The sequence below is a fragment of the Plutella xylostella genome, chromosome 24 (genome assembly GCF_932276165.1).
Source record: "Plutella xylostella chromosome 24, ilPluXylo3.1, whole genome shotgun sequence".
Taxonomy (NCBI): domain Eukaryota; kingdom Metazoa; phylum Arthropoda; class Insecta; order Lepidoptera; family Plutellidae; genus Plutella; species Plutella xylostella.
Window position 1 is genome coordinate 2,400,316 of NC_064004.1, and position 16,937 is coordinate 2,417,252.

At 40.2% G+C, this 16,937-nt stretch overlaps 2 protein-coding genes across 2 annotated transcripts in view; one reads left to right on the plus strand and one right to left on the minus strand.

Moving 5' to 3' along the window:
• Positions 1-7,679: 7,679 nt before the first annotated feature.
• On the plus strand, positions 7,680-10,437 carry LOC125490454 (cytoplasmic dynein 2 intermediate chain 2-like). The gene is made up of 3 exons (XM_048629687.1): positions 7,680-9,053; positions 9,350-9,558; positions 10,298-10,437. The coding sequence occupies exons 1-3, from the start codon at positions 7,818-7,820 to the stop codon at positions 10,395-10,397; spliced, it is 1,545 nt and encodes a 514-aa protein (XP_048485644.1). The 5' UTR covers positions 7,680-7,817; the 3' UTR covers positions 10,398-10,437.
• Positions 10,438-10,528: 91 nt separating this feature from the next.
• The window catches only part of LOC125488455 (transcription elongation regulator 1-like), a 56,366-nt gene continuing 49,957 nt past the window's right edge, over positions 10,529-16,937 (minus strand). Inside the window, exons 25-26 of the mRNA XM_048629741.1 lie at positions 11,387-11,534; positions 10,529-10,684 (exon numbers count right to left, since the gene is read on the minus strand). Of these exons, the coding sequence (XP_048485698.1) occupies positions 11,405-11,534 (130 nt within the window). The 3' untranslated portion in view covers positions 10,529-10,684; positions 11,387-11,404. The remainder of the gene's footprint in view (positions 10,685-11,386; positions 11,535-16,937) is intronic.

Below are 16,937 nucleotides of genomic sequence, written 5' to 3' on the forward strand. Positions count from 1 at the left end.
CCGTGTTCGGCATCATAAGGGTCACAGTGACAGTTAAATAAAGTACATTTTTCTCTCCACCTTTAGTTTGCAAGGTGCGGGTGCCTATATAAATAGAGTGAGTCGCCCGCGCGCCTCAGTTGTAATATCACCATGCAGAAATGACTAGGTTTCAGATAGGCTAGATACATAATATGTCATTTTTATTTCAGGAAAAATGCGTCTATTATGTAGTCTGAGCCTATCTGAAACCTAGTTAAACATTGTGAGATGTGTTTATTATCGCATGGTGGAGAGAAAACCAACTGTGACCCATAAAGCTACTGATGAGTATATTAGTAGATAAATATTTGAATCTATAAATTTATAATGCATAGATTTCTAGGTAGTAGATATACTAAAAAGAAAGGTATAAGTATACATAAGACTTAAGTACCGTAAAACGGGGTAAATTGGTCCAATCTTCACTTTCAACTTGAATTTAAAGCTTGTTCCGTAACATATAGGGTATTTCATGGAATACTTAAGTATGTATGGTATGCTCTTTTAGATGTTCAGTAGATTTAGATTCCCAAATTATTTTTATATTTTGTGAAATTTTATAAAAACCCTACTCGATTCCAATTAACCCCTGACGGGGTTAATAGGTTCGAGAGAGGGGTTACTCGTAATTTTAACTAGGGCTGTCACTTTATCTAATATATGAAGGTACTTTACTAATTTGAAAAAAAAAACTCTAGTATTTGAACCTACCTACTAAAAATGATACAAGGTACTCCCTTTTGGCATGTGTTTAATAGTTACAAAAAAAACTTTGTGAGATAAAATTTTTATTTTACCTTATAACAAAGATACTAATAAAAAGTAGGTAAAAAACAACTGTCTGAGATCATATTTTTGTTTTGCATTATAACAAAATTACCTAGTTAACAAAAAAAAAACTTCTTTCAAATCAACAAAAAAAAATTAATCTTCTAAAATTTTCAATATTTCTTCCTCGTCCGTGTTAAAGTTAAGTGTTGTAGTTGCGAGGCATTCTGAAAAACATGGAAAAATATCATTATTTTATAATAAACGAAGATAAAAGGAAATAAAACATTCTTTTTTAAAATAATATACCTACCTAACTAACATAAAAAAAATCTAGTTTGATTTAAAATAAATTCTTAATGTAATTTTTATTTAAGCGACTACAAAAGAATGATCAGTTCATTTATAAGGGTTAATTGCATTATTCATAGAATAGGAACCGTTTTTTTGGAAATTGAATACATACTTTATTTAGGCTTTGGTTTTTGACAACCCTATTTAGGAATTCCAATTTACCTCTTTACCAAACCAAATAACCCCCGCGTTGTTCCAATTATACCTGTTCATGTGCCAATTATACCTGTTTGTGTGCCAATTTCCCCCCTTCACGTTCCATTTATCTCCAAAATAACCTAAAAACGACTGTTCGACTAAAACTAAGATTTCCATAAAAATACGCAATTATTTACTTACTTTCAAATTTCTTCCAGCCACAATACACACCTAATAATCCAAATTACTTCGAATTAAACCTTTTTTCTTTTTTTATCACATATAAAACATAAAGTTTAAAACTGCAATAATTGCCTCTCCACGACGACCTCACTTTCAACGTATTTTTTTAGTGAATCCTGATTGGCTGGCTTAAATTTTCAGTGTTGCCAGTAGCAAAAAAATATAAGCTCGTTCAAAAATAAAAAAAGTATTGATCTCTCATAAATAGAATGACGATAACAGGTCGATTTCGAAAAGCAGATTTTTATTCCAATTTACCCCGCCATTCCTATTTACCCCGTTTTACGGTACTTCCTTATTATTCCTGACTTGTCAGAAAGTTATGGAAGGTATGTACCTATACATATAGGTAGGTATTATACATATGGATACACACAGTGCCTCTTCGAAAGCAATACTTATAAGTAATTATTAATCAAAATCTTGTTATTGTCAAGGCAATATTTTTAACATACACTAGCCGAATGGATGGAACCAGTGTAATACTTTGCAACAATATTTAAAAGCTGTAAAATGTAGAATATCGATCCAGGCCGCTGGGGCTCAGGCCAGCACATGCTGACTAGGGTATGTAATTCTGGACTGACCTCAGAAATGCAGCAACCGACCCTAGAACCTCGTGGACCTGCTCAGTCAGCCCCGTACGACGACACGGCCTGCAACACCTGGCGCGGCATCTAGTCCTTGGAACGAGGAGTGGTGCTTGAAGGGAAGATAATTTTACTAAATATCACAGCCTAATCAGCTACTGGAAAAGATTAGATAAAGGCTGTGACACTGGCGGATAACTAAGTATTCAGTTTTTCAAAACATGATGCAGGTCACCGTATTCATATTCTAGATTGACAAGTAACACACAGTCTAATTTTGTATTCTAAATAACTCGGCGGTTAACGAGTTCCTGTGCAGTCCTACTAGGAAAGAAAGTTATTTTATAAGCCTTTGCACCGATTTTGTTGGCTACTATCATTCTGTATCATCATGTGTGAATATTATGAGCTCTGGCAGCATTCCTTGGTAGATGATATCAATTAATAAAGATTGATTAACACAACAATCCCGGCTAAAATGTCTTAACTGGGTAAGTAAATGATCAGTCATGCCACCAGGATAAGTAAAATGTTCAGTACTTCATATGAAAAACATTAACAAGGTCACCTTTAGGTATGTTCGTCAATACTAAGGGCACGTCCCGGCCAAAACCTTAATTTAGGCTTCGCCTTGTTGCAACTTCAAAGGTACGTAGGTACCTACTTACATTGTTGTAGGTTATGAATGTTGAAGTGTTAAGTAGAATACACAAAGCTTTCTGGTCGGTTCGATTTTAAAACCATTAAGTCAACCAAGACAAAACAAAATAAAATAGCTCGATTAAATAAAGATGGTACGTAAAGATGTTAGTTGTACCTGATCAGACCTGATGCAACGACAGCCAACATAGATAGACTCTCTAATCTGTGGAAGCAACAATCATGGTGCCGGGAACATGGACAGTTGGACGAGCCACCTCGAGCCTAACTTATCAATCAGACTTTTAATTGACAGTTCGCCAACAGCAGATAGCTTGCGGCTATCTATAGGTAAAATGTATTTGTGTAGATATATCAGCTGTCCGACACCCATAACACAGGTTCTGCCTAGCTTGGGGTCGGATGGCCGTGTGTGAGATGTCCCCACATATTATTATTATTATTATTATTATTACTTAGGTAGTTAGCTATACCAAGAAAAAGTTCTTGGACATCGATATGACAGTGGAACGGCGAATATAACAGTGACATTGTTTAAAACAAAAAGGCTTGTTGTTGTCCAGCTAAGGAAGGTTACCTACTTCAGCGACCTGGTATTGCAGTTCTCTCACGCCTTGTACTAATGTACTCCCTTGCGGGGTAGGCAGAGGTGCATTGCTGCACCCACTTTTCGCCAGAGTGTTATGTTAGTCCCAATGTAATAGGGGGCGGGCCTATTGCCGTTTTACGGGCACACCCAAGACCGCCGGGAATCGAACCCGGGACCTTCGGCTCAGTAGTCAGGGTCACTAACCACTACGCCATTCGGTCGTCACAAAACTTAACCAAAATGGAATTGTGAAAACGGCACGTCTGCATCTTAACCAGTCAGTCGAAGTAGTTTCAAAAGATACAGTGTTAAAAAATAGTTATGAAACGTTTGCGCCAGAATCGAATTAAAAATACATTTTCATTAGAGAAGCCGTTTAGGCATGAATAGGTACTCGTACTTTCTCCCTTTGAATTGTGCTCCAAATGATGACCTTCGAAATTCATAGAAATTTAATGACGACTGCCATTGTTTATTATCTAGCCCAGTAAATTGAGTTGGGCTACGGCTACACGTGATGTGATACACAGTACACAGTAGGTATATGCATGTTCCCAGAATAGTGGAAGTTATAATTTTACCAAAAGGTAGTCGTCTCGTGCAAGAGCACCGTTACTCGATTTATTCGATACACAACTAGTAGACAGCTGCTGCGTAGGAGGTTCACGCATTTTTCAACAAAGAGCTCGGACACACACTCACAATCCACTGGGACATAAGGAAGACAGCTAATATGGTGTCACTCAAAAACCGCGATGACACTCTGATCATGATCATCCGACAGTAGGATCATAATAAATTCGGTAACTTGTGAAGCGGTATGGTATAGCAACAGCGACTTTCACGAAATCAGGAATTAGCTCAGTGCTTTCAGGTTGAACACTCGCCGGTGGGATTCACTTTGCTCACAGCCGAGAAAAGAAAAGACTCAAAGCTGGAATCTGCCGATGTGTCATGACACTTAAGATAGTGTCTGGGGGGTCACTTTATATAACGAAAAACGAACTTTCAGTGCACTGCAGCGCGAGCTATCTGTTTGTATGTATTAAACGTGCCGATTGCACGACAGCTCTCGTTCGTTCGTTTCTCATCAGTTTAGAGTAACGCTCCTGTACTTACCGTGCGTCACCATTCCCATGAGCAGTCCAATGATCTTTAGGCAGTTAGAACAAAAGCTGCATTAGACAGTTTCTTCAGCAGACATCGAAATAAAAATAAAAAATTCTTGCACAACTATCCCCAGGAGCAGTCTACAGGTCACTTTGGGCAGTTCAGAAGAAAGCTGCTTTAACAGAATACCCTACCTCAGCGGAGGCATCAAATTGAAGTGCTATAACACTTGTAGAAGCGGTGCACGTTACCCGATTTGTCGTCATCCATGCCGATGCGGCTACGGCGACTGCAGGTGGGTACTCAGGCTTCGTTGGTGTGCCCTTGTATGGCTAACATGACCAACCTTGGCAGTAAACGTTCGTCCGCATATGCCATAATCACTGATGAATAGCGCACGATACCTTCTAAAGAAGTCGCTAACAATTATGGCTGATGATGATGATGATGACCGAGCAATAGTGCAGGCGGTTCCGCTGAGCATAAAATCTCTTCCCAGACAGGGGGCGTTTGGATCTGGCAACCAGAACAGGAGTGCCAGGTGTGCGCAGCGATGCAGGTGGGACAACACAGCCGCCAGGGCAGGAGTGCATGGCTGGGTCTATGCAGCGATGCCGGTAGCACAAATCGGTGGCCAGGGCCAGGACCGGGTGTACAGCCGCCAGGGCAGGATCGCATGGCTGGGTCTATGCAGCGGTGCAGGTAGTACAAACTGGTGGCCAGGGCCAGGACCGGGTGTACGCTGCGATGCAGGTGGCAAGAGACGGCGGCCAGCGCAGGAGCACAGGGCCGGGTGTATGCTGCGATGCAGGTGGCACAAACCGGTGGCCAGGGCAGGAGCACAGGGCCGGGTGCAGGTTACACGAAACTTCAATTTCACCAAATCGGCCTGCCTACCCTTCAGCGGGTAGGTACCAGCGGATCACATTACTCGCCGCACATGCCACAATGTCCCAACATACTGAAACTCGGAGCCACGTGCTTCCTGTAAAAAATCCTATGACGGTCCTGGAAAGCTCCTGTTTGTAAAGCCTTACATAAGCTATAATAAAGTGCATTATTGTAATAGCAAAGTTTTTATCAACTGTTTTCTAAAAATATTAGCCCAACTAACATCGTAGCGTAAAAAAAACTCTCATATAACTTGCATAATGGTTCCATTCGAAAATTAAAGTGTAAAGACATAGCTGTATAAGAGTGTAGGAGAGTGCTCTAACTCACTTATAACCACGAAAGAGGCCCACGATTTTGAGAGTAAAGGCTTTAGAAAGTCTGTAAAACGGTATCATTGAAGTGTTTAAGTTATAGAAAGCCTGTAGTACGGTGTCATTGAAGTGCTAAAGTTACTATAGAAGAGCGTTTAATCACTCTCAGCTAGAACTTTTACCGGTATAGTTGTAGTTGTAGAATGGTTTTTTGACACTCTGACTCTTATTTGTTTGGTAAAAAAGGGTTAAGTGAGTATGTTACCGTTTTTAGAATACACTTTTACCATACAAGTTGTATGTGTTTGAAGATAATAGTGTCAACAGCAATCATACGCAACAGTATTAAAGTGACAGTATTGTTTAATATAATAATAACAGTAAATATAATATATTAACTTGACTTAACATGTTTTGTGAATTGAAAATAATATGCCATTGTAATTTTACTGTAATGTATACCATATTTCCCACCTCAATTTTAATGCGCTCCGAATTTATGAAGGATTTCAAATGAAACATAAGTAAATATAAAATAGAAGACTCAATTTTGTATTTTTTTGTATCCTTAAACTAATGGACATACAGTCCATTAGTTTCATAAATCGATTGGCATGACTGGAATGACAAAATTCACATAAATAGGTAAGTATTTTAAAGCAAAATATTGTATATCCCAGTAATTTATAGGTTGTGTCGCCAATGCAAATGGCGAACTTACATTTAAGACATATAGACTCACCTAAGTCATCTATTACACTTTTTGAAATAGAAAACCCTTAGCCAAGGGTATTATGCAGTCTTAGTCGATCCGCACAGTCTTGCATAACACCGTTACTTGTACAGTCTACTTGCCTAACGCAATAAGCGTAAGTTAAGTTAACCTTAAATATTAAAACTGCATTGTTGAGTTTTCCAACACTGTAAGAATCTTGTCTTACTGCACTCTTGACAAAATCTCTTTTATAACCAATTCCTGCAGCCTAAATTCAATATGACACCTAAAGATTTATATGAGTATTAAAGGAAACCACTTAACAACCATAAGTGTTAACAGGTATCAGTGAGCACTCTTGTATAGCTTTAGGTTCTTGAAACAGTTTAAACCTATAACATCTTAATTATAATTGCTTTGACTAATACCATTTTAACACTTAAACCTGCTGTTAACACTAATTTCATTTTTTAACTCATCTTTATCGCTTTATGTTAGAACTGAGATAATTATAACACAGTTATACAGGTTAAAGTTATAAAAATAGCTGTAACTGAGAGTAAAATGTTTGTTGGGTAGAAATTGAGGGTAGAAAAATATATTTTTATTATTTTTTCCTGTATAAAATAAACATTATGCTTTACTTAAAGCGGTCATTAATTTAAGTATCTAGCTCAAGCGCCACTAGTAGGACCGGAATATGTGATCAATCATCACCACGACTATTGAATCGGACCCTACTGCGTAGGATAAAAACCCCAAGCGCCGGAGCATTATGACCAGTGGCTGAGCTTTTAAAAGCAGTAATTAATAGCATTTTACTCACGGCTTATCAGCTCAAACCTTCGTTGCGAAATCCTCAGCAATGGCTGCGTGCGCAGCAGCCGGCAGGCCTCGCTCCCCGACGCCACGTGTCGCGGCGGCCGCGCCCCGCGCCGCCTGGTCCGCATCACGCTGCTCCCGGCAGTGAGGACTCCGCAAATTCAATATTATATTTTTCCCCGTTCGGAGCGAAGCCGACGGGAACCGTGGCTACATTGAGCCATTTTGCCGAAGTGTTCACTTCAAAAATCAAAAACCAACTGAGGCGCGCGGGCGACTCACTCTATTTATAGGTATAGGCACCCGCACCTTGCAAACTAAAGGTGGAGAGAAAAATGGACTTTATTTAACTGTCACTGTGACCCTTATGATGCCGAACACGGAGAAAGTCGAAACGCCATATCTCACAATGTTTAACTAGGTTTCAGATAGGCTCAGACTACATAATAGGTTCGTTCTGTTTTCAAAACTCCGAATAATGCCCCCTCAAGGCAGCTTGTTTCAAAAACATCAACGAAGTTGCCATGGAAACTGTTTGTTAGAGACCAAAACAAAGTGAGTGAAATAAAATTATTCAAAGAAAAACTTTAAGAAACTGATAAATGGCGCATTTAAGCGGATATGATAGTGAAGCAGTTGGTTTTAACTCCATCACACAGAAGAAAAACACCGACACTCACAGTTCCACACAAACCACCGAGTACTCTGAAACTACAGTCGATTCACAAACTCACACGAGCCGCGATTACGGGTGCAACGTTAGCTCACAAGACTTAAAAATCGACGTCGAAGCAACAGAATACCCACCTCCAGGCCTAAACGAATTCCTTCGCAGAGTAGTGCCAGCTGTTATGGAGCAGCTGGACCAGACTGCCATAGACTCACTATATGACTCCTCAGATTCCGAGGAAGAGGACTTTTTATGCGCCAAACTATTTCAGGAGATACAGGTCAAGGAAAATGCGCCGTCTTTGGGCGCCGGGGACCATCAGCCTTCGTCTATTTTGAGCGTCTCTTGGAGCAGTGCCGGAAACTCTGTGGCGGTATCCTTAGGACAATCACAGCACGAAAACTGGTGCGAGCACGACGGTTTGATCAGGATTTACACAGCCAGACGCATCGAAGGCGATAAATTCGTCCACAACATGGATATTACGGAGAAAAATTGCATCACAGTCCTGAAATACCATCCAGCAGTAGCTGCGTTGCTGGCCTACGGAACCACTTCGGGGGAAGTGGTTCTGTGCAATCTGAGGAATGTTACAGCGGGCGTGGAGCACGGAATGCAGCTGACTTCGCCGTCAGGGACTCACAGCTCCAACAGGGTTACAGCGCTGCAATGGGCCGACGCTACACTGACTAATACTTTTCTGCTAATGCAGGTGATGAACACCGGGAAACGCCGTGGGGCAGCGGATCAGGTCCTCATATCAGCCGGCTGCGACGGAACAGTCAACGTTTGGCAAGTGAACGTGAATCTTCAAGTTTTCCAAAACATACTTTGTTTCAAAATTAACGGCGCACGCAAGATGGCGGCACCGGAAATCAGCTGTTTCGATTTTATCAAGAACTATCCGCTTCGGCCGTCAGAACAGAAGAGTCCAGAGGATATTTTCGTTGTGGGAACCACATCTGGACAGCTGTATTTGTGTAACTCGAAGAAGTATCAGAGTATCGTGGACAGTGCGATGGTAGACCCGGTTTACGAGGTTTTGGAGGGACATTCCACGTGCGTTCTGGATGTTGCGTTTAGTTTACAGAAGGCGGGAATATTTGTGTCTATTTCAATGGATTCCGAGTTACGTGTTTATGATGTACAGCAGTCAGCACCCCTAAAGGTAATTAGTTATAATCGTCTTCTAGGTCCTTTTTTCCATCATCATTGGTTGATTTTGAGGTTTATGACTTTTCACTTTAAGGGCCTTACTTTCCTAAGGGCGGGACCGCATTAGTGCGTTTCGACGACCCTCCGATATATTTTGTATGGCCGTTCCTTAGCAACGCACCAATGGGGCCTCACCCATAAACCTTGAAAGAAAAGATGTGGACTTCCTGTGATTTCAGTCATGTTTACCGACGGATTCTTCAAAAAATAATCTCTTATTCGAATTTCGTATTCTTTTGTTTTTCACAGGTGCTCTGCATGGAAGATGCTATTACCAGCATGTGCTGGGTCCCCAACAACCCTTGTCTGCTAGCCGTCGGACTGGCTAATGTGGAAAAGACGCGTCAGCTGATCAAGATCTACAATGTGTCAAGTGGGAAGGCCGTCAATATGGAAGGTCTTAACGGCGGGAATAGTGAAGGTGGAACTGTCACTTCGGTAGCTGTCAGCCAAAGCGGGTGAGAGTCAATGACAAAGGAATAAATAGAGGACTTGGCATAAAAATCGGTACTTAAACATATATCGTCGTCTCTTTTTAACTTATTGGTGTTATCGTACGTAAAAAAGGACAACAGTAGTTTTGTCTTTGCCTAAAATTACAACATTGCGACCGGTCGCCATGTTGATTGACATCCAAACACAAGGTACTTCAGCTGTCAAACAATTTGTTTGTTTACATTTTTCAACAATACCGCGAGCATTGGTCACGTGACTCTGGCCCAGTTGGCCGTGTTAGTCACACACGGCAAAGAGCCATTCATCCAAAATTGAATTGTACATTTTTCAAGAAAAAAGCCGCCATTTTAATTGACACCAAAGTTTAGGTGGGCGCATTTTTTTCGTGGATATGCCATGTCCTCTCTTTATTCCTTTGTCAATGGTGAGAGTCGATATTCCATAGACTAGGTAGAGTTAATCTAAAGTCACATTTGACAGCAACTTTTCGGTAAGTATATAAGAATAAAAGACTCCTATTTTACTGGTATATAACGCATGTAAATAAAGGAATATGAAAATGGCGACCGTCTAATAAGTGGAATTAAGAAGAAATATAAACAGACCTACAATTTTATTAGAGTGTGATAGCTAGATACAATTTAACTACGTTTAGTGTTTGGTAACATTCACCCTTATCCTGAATCGAAACATAAATAGAACACACGTTTCATCTATCTTTCCTCTCTTTCTACCTTACAGAGCGTGTCGCATAGCAGCAGGAGACGCCGATAGTACTCTTCGTATTTGGGACGTGCCACTGCGACGGCTTAAACTGACATCAGAAGCTTTGGAGTTTTAAATTAAGTCATTTTACTACTTTGATCCTTAAACTTTAACCCATTATTTAAGGGCGAAAACGAATGCAATAATTATTTGATTTGCCATGTCCGATTACTTTAATTATTGTATTTATAAAATAAAACGATGATAAATGGTAATAATCAATGGTCTCTTAGTTTATTCATTATTAAAATTAAGTATAGCTAAAGGAATTCCTTACAGATTACTTTAAAATTATACACGTAAGGTGCCGCAATTTGGTCTGTGATTTTGAAGCTTTTTTGGCGTCTTCTTGTCTGTGGCCACCTGAAACAAAATGGCGACGTCATGAATCAGTATTAAAGGGTGTTGTAAAAGTGGTATAGACACCATGTATGATAGACACACACATTTGGATAGGGAAATCCATTTAGTAGACCCATCCATAGAGCAATAGCTCAAATCTAGCTTTATCCAAATCCTCAACTCTAAACTTTATCCAGAAGTGGTTGGATAAGGAAGGCCGAGGACATCAATTTAGTTTGAATTAGTGGTGAAAGGATTAGCCGGTCAGATTCACTAACGAACCACCACCGAAACATAACCAAATAACCACAGAGTAAGTAATCAAATAACAATCGATCCATAAAAGTTTCGTCAGATTTGACAAGCGACCGATGCTGCTTATGGATTGTTAAAGTCGTCGAAATATAAGAGGCCGGTTTGGAGAGCTACAAAATGTATGGTATGACAGCTGATGTCAAATCTAATTCATAATAAATCTAAGCAATAATTAACTTTCGGTGCTTCAAAAGTTCTAGTTTAACTCTGCCGTTGAATAATAAGCCAGATTATATGTCTTTTTATGTATTTCATCAAGTAAATCAAGAGTAAATAGCAAATTTGTGTAGCTGTCCAAACGGGCCTATTATATTTCGACGACTGTAATTGCTTATGTTCCATCATGGTGATACATCCCCACAGGTGATACTGATACGTCACTGAAGGAGGCTTCCGTCACAAACTCACCTGCGTGTCACTCGTATGTCACTGCTTGGAGCGGCGGCTGGGTTCGCTGGCGGTGGGCGGGGGAGGGGGGCCCTTCTTGTCCAGCTCCTCAAGGTACGACATGATGATGGCGTCTCGCTCTTCGGGCACGTGCTCTAGGGCTAGGTATCTGTGGGGAGAGATGTGATGTGAATAAACCGGTAATCAGACAAAATTGAAATTGTATTTGTGTCGAATGAGCCAGCAGCAGCCGTCACAGCGCGGTTTTGGCAGAATTGAGTATTTCTTGTTCTTACCGTTCTTTATTACTTAAAACGTTAATGTAATTTCTTAACTTACTTAATAAATATAAGGAAGACTGAAGGCTTCAGTATAATGCCTTGAGGCACGCCCTAAGAAATACCGGCTATATGCCAGAGCACACATCATAAGCATCGATCTTGAGCAAGTGGAACTGTTAATAAATATAAGAAAAGTGTAGGCCCCAGTATAGCTCTTTGAGGCACGCCTCAAAAAATATAGGCTATATGTACCTGGCGTCGTGTTTAAGCAGGTTGTGCGCCACCCCCGCGCCCCCCGCCGCCTGCACCGCGCGCAGCGTCTTGTGCGTGATGCCGCGAGTCTCCAGCAGTAACTGTCTCGTTACTCATATATTTACACACATATTTACCTGGCGTCTAAGTCTTAAAAACAAATATAAGGAAGAGTGTAGGCCCCAGTATAGCTCCTTGAGGCACGCCTAAAGAAATATATGCTATCTTAAAAACCATGAAAAAATATAAGGAAGAGTGTGGGCCCCAGTGTAACTCCTTGAGGCACGCCTTAAGAAATAGGCTAAAATATAGGCTATATGTACCTGGCGTCGTGTTTAAGCAGGTTGTGCGCCGCCCCCGCGCCCCCCGCCGCCTGCACCGCGCGCAGCGTCTTGTGCGTGATGCCGCGGGTCTCCAGCAGTTACTATCTTATACATATACAGGTTGTTGCAAAAAGGGTATACTAAGCCGAAACCTACATGTGCAGCATGGTATATCTAAGCGCGAAAATAAAATCTGAATTTAAAAATTCGCGAAAAAAAGTTATCCTCCATAGTAAAAAAGTTACGTGACCAACAAAGTTTCTATGGAAAATTAAGTATTTTATTCGCGAATTTTGGAATTTTCATTTCATTTTCGGGCTTAGATATATTATAATATGCTGCACATGTAGGTTTCGGCTTAGTATACCCTTTTTGCAACACCTTGAATATAAGGAAGAGTGTAGGCCCCAGTATAACTCCTTGAGGCACACCTTAAAAAATATATGCTATATGTACCTGGCGTCGTGTTTGAGCAGGTTGTGCGCCGCCCCCGCGCCCCCCGCCGCCTGCACCGCGCGCAGCGTCTTGTGCGTGATGCCGCGAGTCTCCAGCAGTAACTGTCTTGTTACTTATATTTATACAGGGTGTTGCAAAATTGCTATACTAAGCCGAAACCTACATGTGCAGCATGTTATATCTAAGCCCGAAACTAAAATCAGAATTTGAAAATTCGCGAAAAAATAATTGATTTTCCACATCCACTTGGTTTAAAACAGCACCAGGACAGAATCTGGAACGAAAAACTAAGCAAAGTAGACAACCCAAGCTCCGATTTATGGCGAATAGCTAAATCAGTTAGGTCAGATACTCCAACATCTATTCCTCCTTTGTCACGACCAGATGGTAGGTACCTTTACACAGTCTCGCCAAGATCAGTGTGAAGAACTAGCCACCGCCTTCCATAATAACATGTGTCTTACGACTGCATGGGACAGCGGTGAAACCGATATTGAGGTGAACATGTCCATAGAATGTCTAAGAAACATGGAAGAAGGGTCCCAATTTAGCTTGGTTCACACTAGTGAGATTCGTAGGCTCATAAAACGACTAAAAATACGTAAAGCCCCAGGTCACGATCAGATAACTAACCTCCTGATTAGAAACCTCCCTCAGAAAGCCTTAGTACTTATGACTAAAATATTTAACGCTTGCCTTGCCCTGGCTTACTTTCCATCGATCTGGAAGTTAGCCAAGGTTATTGCCATCAAGAAACCTGGTAAAAACCGTTCAATTCCCACCAGCTACCGACCCATTAGCCTCCTACCAAGTTTAGCTAAGCTGTTTGAAAAAGTTGTTTGCCGTAGGCTGCAAAGAGTTACAAACGATATTCTAATCAACCAACAGTTTGGGTTTCGCCATGGACATTCAACTATTCAACAACTCGCAAGAGTAGCTGAAAACATAGCTCAAAACCTAAATCTAGGCATCTCCACAGGCATGTTTCTTTTAGACATTGAAAAAGCCTTTGACACTGAGGGCATGCAATACCGAATACCGGTATTGCGTAATACCGGGATCCCGGACAAAATCCACGCTTTTTTCAATACCGGTATTGAAAGTTAATACCGGTATTGAAGTAATACCGGAATCGGTAATTTTTTAGGCTATAAATCAATCGATTAATATAAGTTGAGCCTTGTACTCCTATATACTATGAAATTGCATTTGTTTTCAAGCGTTACATGCGGTTTTTGGCCTTTGGAAACCTACCTGTTGTCCATGGGTTCTAAAATGTTTACTCTAATACTCAATTTTCGTAAAAAATATTACATAATACAGAATTTGATTGCTTTTTCTTGTTGTATTTTGCCCTCTACGACCTTTAAACAAAATATATGCCATTTATAACAAGGAAGTCTAATACCGGTATTAATACCGGGATCCCGGTATTGAGTTCTAATACCGGAACTCAATACCGGTATTGAAAATATTACCGGTATTGCATGCCCTAGACACTGTGTGGCACAATGGTCTTATCCACAAACTTATGAAGTATAATGTCCCCACATCACTCGTTAAAATTATTCAATCCTATCTCCTTAATAGGAGCTTTACGGTACATATCGATAAAGCTTCTTCTGAAGCTCGTCATATTCCTGCTGGAATTCCACAGGGATCTATACTGGGTCCTTACCTATTCCTGATTTATTTAAACGACATCCCTACCCAAACCAGAACTGACCTAGCATGCTTCGCAGACGATACAGCTTGTTTTACCTCGTCAGCCGACTTGGATCTAATAATAGATCGGCTACAGTTGGCAATTGAAATACTGTTTGAATATTTCAATAAGTGGAAATTGAAACTAAACAGTTCTAAAACTGAAGCCATCTTGTTCACTCGTAAAAGAACACAACCGCTGAGAACCTTAAAGATAAACGGCCATTCAATAGCGTGGAGTAAATCTGTGAAATATTTGGGGCTAATAATGGATCATAAATTAAATTGGAACGAACACGTGTCGTACTTGAGGTTAAAAGGTATGAAAGCCTTTAATGCCCTTAGTACAATTCTTAACAGAAAATCTAATTTAAGTAGTCAAACTAAATTACTGCTTTACACCTCTCTAATCAGACCATGCCTTACTTATGGATGTCCCGTTTGGAGCAATACATCAAAATCTAACAACTTGAAAAAATCGCGCTTTAAAAATAGCTTTCAATACTCCATTTAAGACCAATTTAACAAAATTACAAGATAAAATAAAATTACCATCCCTACTTAATTTCATCATAAAAATGTGTAAAAAGTTTTATCTGTTTACCAACCCAATCCATTCCAATCTACTTATTTCAAATATAGGTAAGTCCCGCCCGATCCCAAATAATCGATATCGATATACGACAAGACTACCCCATCACTATGTGTTGCATGACGTCATCACTCCAACTGCTTGCCGCCGTACTGTTGAGACTTAAATCTACCCACTTTGGTAGAATATAATAACTAAAATTTAATTTATTGTATTGTGTGTTAATACTTGTTATTGTAACTTGTACCGTTTAAATGTGTAAGTGTCGTGTTTTTTGTCATCAAATGCGCACTATCGAAGTGTGCATAGTTGTAATCATAGTGTACCAACCTAATGCATTGAATGTACACCGATTCTCATAACGTAAGTTAGGTTTTTTTATATAATTTTATAGTGATTCTAAAAGTTTTAAAAAGCCTTGGTGCTTAAAAACATTAACCATTATGGTACTTAATCCTAGGATAAATATGTACACTAGGTTTTAAGTTGTACTGCTTATATGTCAATAAAGAACTTTGAAAATCAATCAATCAATAATTGATTTTCCATAGAAACTTTGTTGGTCACATGACTTTTTAATATGGAAAAAAAAATTTTTTTCGCGAATTTTCAAATTCTAATTTCATTTTCGTGCTTAGATATACCATGATAAGGAAGAGTGTAGGCCTCAGTATAGCTCCTTGAGGCACACCTTAAAATCTATAGGATATATGTACCTGGCGTCGTGTTTAAGCAGGTTGTGCGCCGCCCCCGCGCCCCCCGCCGCCTGCACCGCGCGCAGCGTCTTGTGCGTGATGCCGCGAGTCTCCAGCAGTAACTGTCTTGTTACTCATAAACACACATATCTACATATTTACCTGGCGTCTAACCCTCAAATTCATAGAAAGTATTATAATTTTACAACAAGGTTAAAATTGACTTTGAAAAACACGTGTGTCGCTGTCGACACTGTCGGCTCTTTACGTTAGTGAAAAGGTTGAAATTCGCACCTTTATCACAACGTCAATTTTAAACCTATTGTAAAGTGTCAAAAAGCTCTATGAATTTGGGCGTTTATTTTAAAAAACCATGAATAATAATGAAGAGTGTAGGCCCCAATATAACTCCTTGAGGCACGCCTTAAGAAATATATGCTATATGTACCTGGCGTCGTGTTTGAGCAGGTTGTGCGCCGCCCCCGCGCCCCCCGCCGCCTGCACCGCGCGCAGCGTCTTGTGCGTGATGCCGCGAGTCTCCAGCAGCAACTGTCTTGTTACTCATATTTATATATACACCAATAACTTCACCTGGCGTCTAACCCTCAAATTCATGGACCGTATTGTAAATTTACAAAAAGTTACAATTGACTTTGAAAAACACGTGTGTCGACTCTTTACGTTAGTGAAAAGGTTGAAATTCGCACCTTTATCACAAAGTCAATTTTAAACCTATTGTAAAGTGTCAAAAAGCTCTATGAATTTGGGCGTTTATTTTAAAAAACCATGAATAATAATGAAGAGTGTAGGCCCCAATATAACTCCTTGAGGCACGCCTTAAGAAATATATGCTATATGTACCTGGCGTCGTGTTTGAGCAGGTTGTGCGCCGCCCCCGCGCCCCCCGCCGCCTGCACCGCGCGCAGCGTCTTGTGCGTGATGCCGCGAGTCTCCAGCAGCAACTGTCTTGTTACTCATATTTATATATACACCAATAACTTCACCTGGCGTCTAACCCTCAAATTCATGGACCGTATTGTAAATTTACAAAAAGTTACAATTGACTTTGAAAAACACGTGTGTCGACTCTTTACGTTAGTGAAAGGGTTGAAATTCGCACCTTTATCACAAAGTCAATTTTAAACCTATTGTAAAGTGTCAAAAAGCTCTATGAATTTGGGCATTTATCTTAAAAAACCATGAATAATAAGTAAGAGTGTAGGCCTCAGTATAACTCCTTGAGGCACGCCTTAAGAAATAGGCTACAAT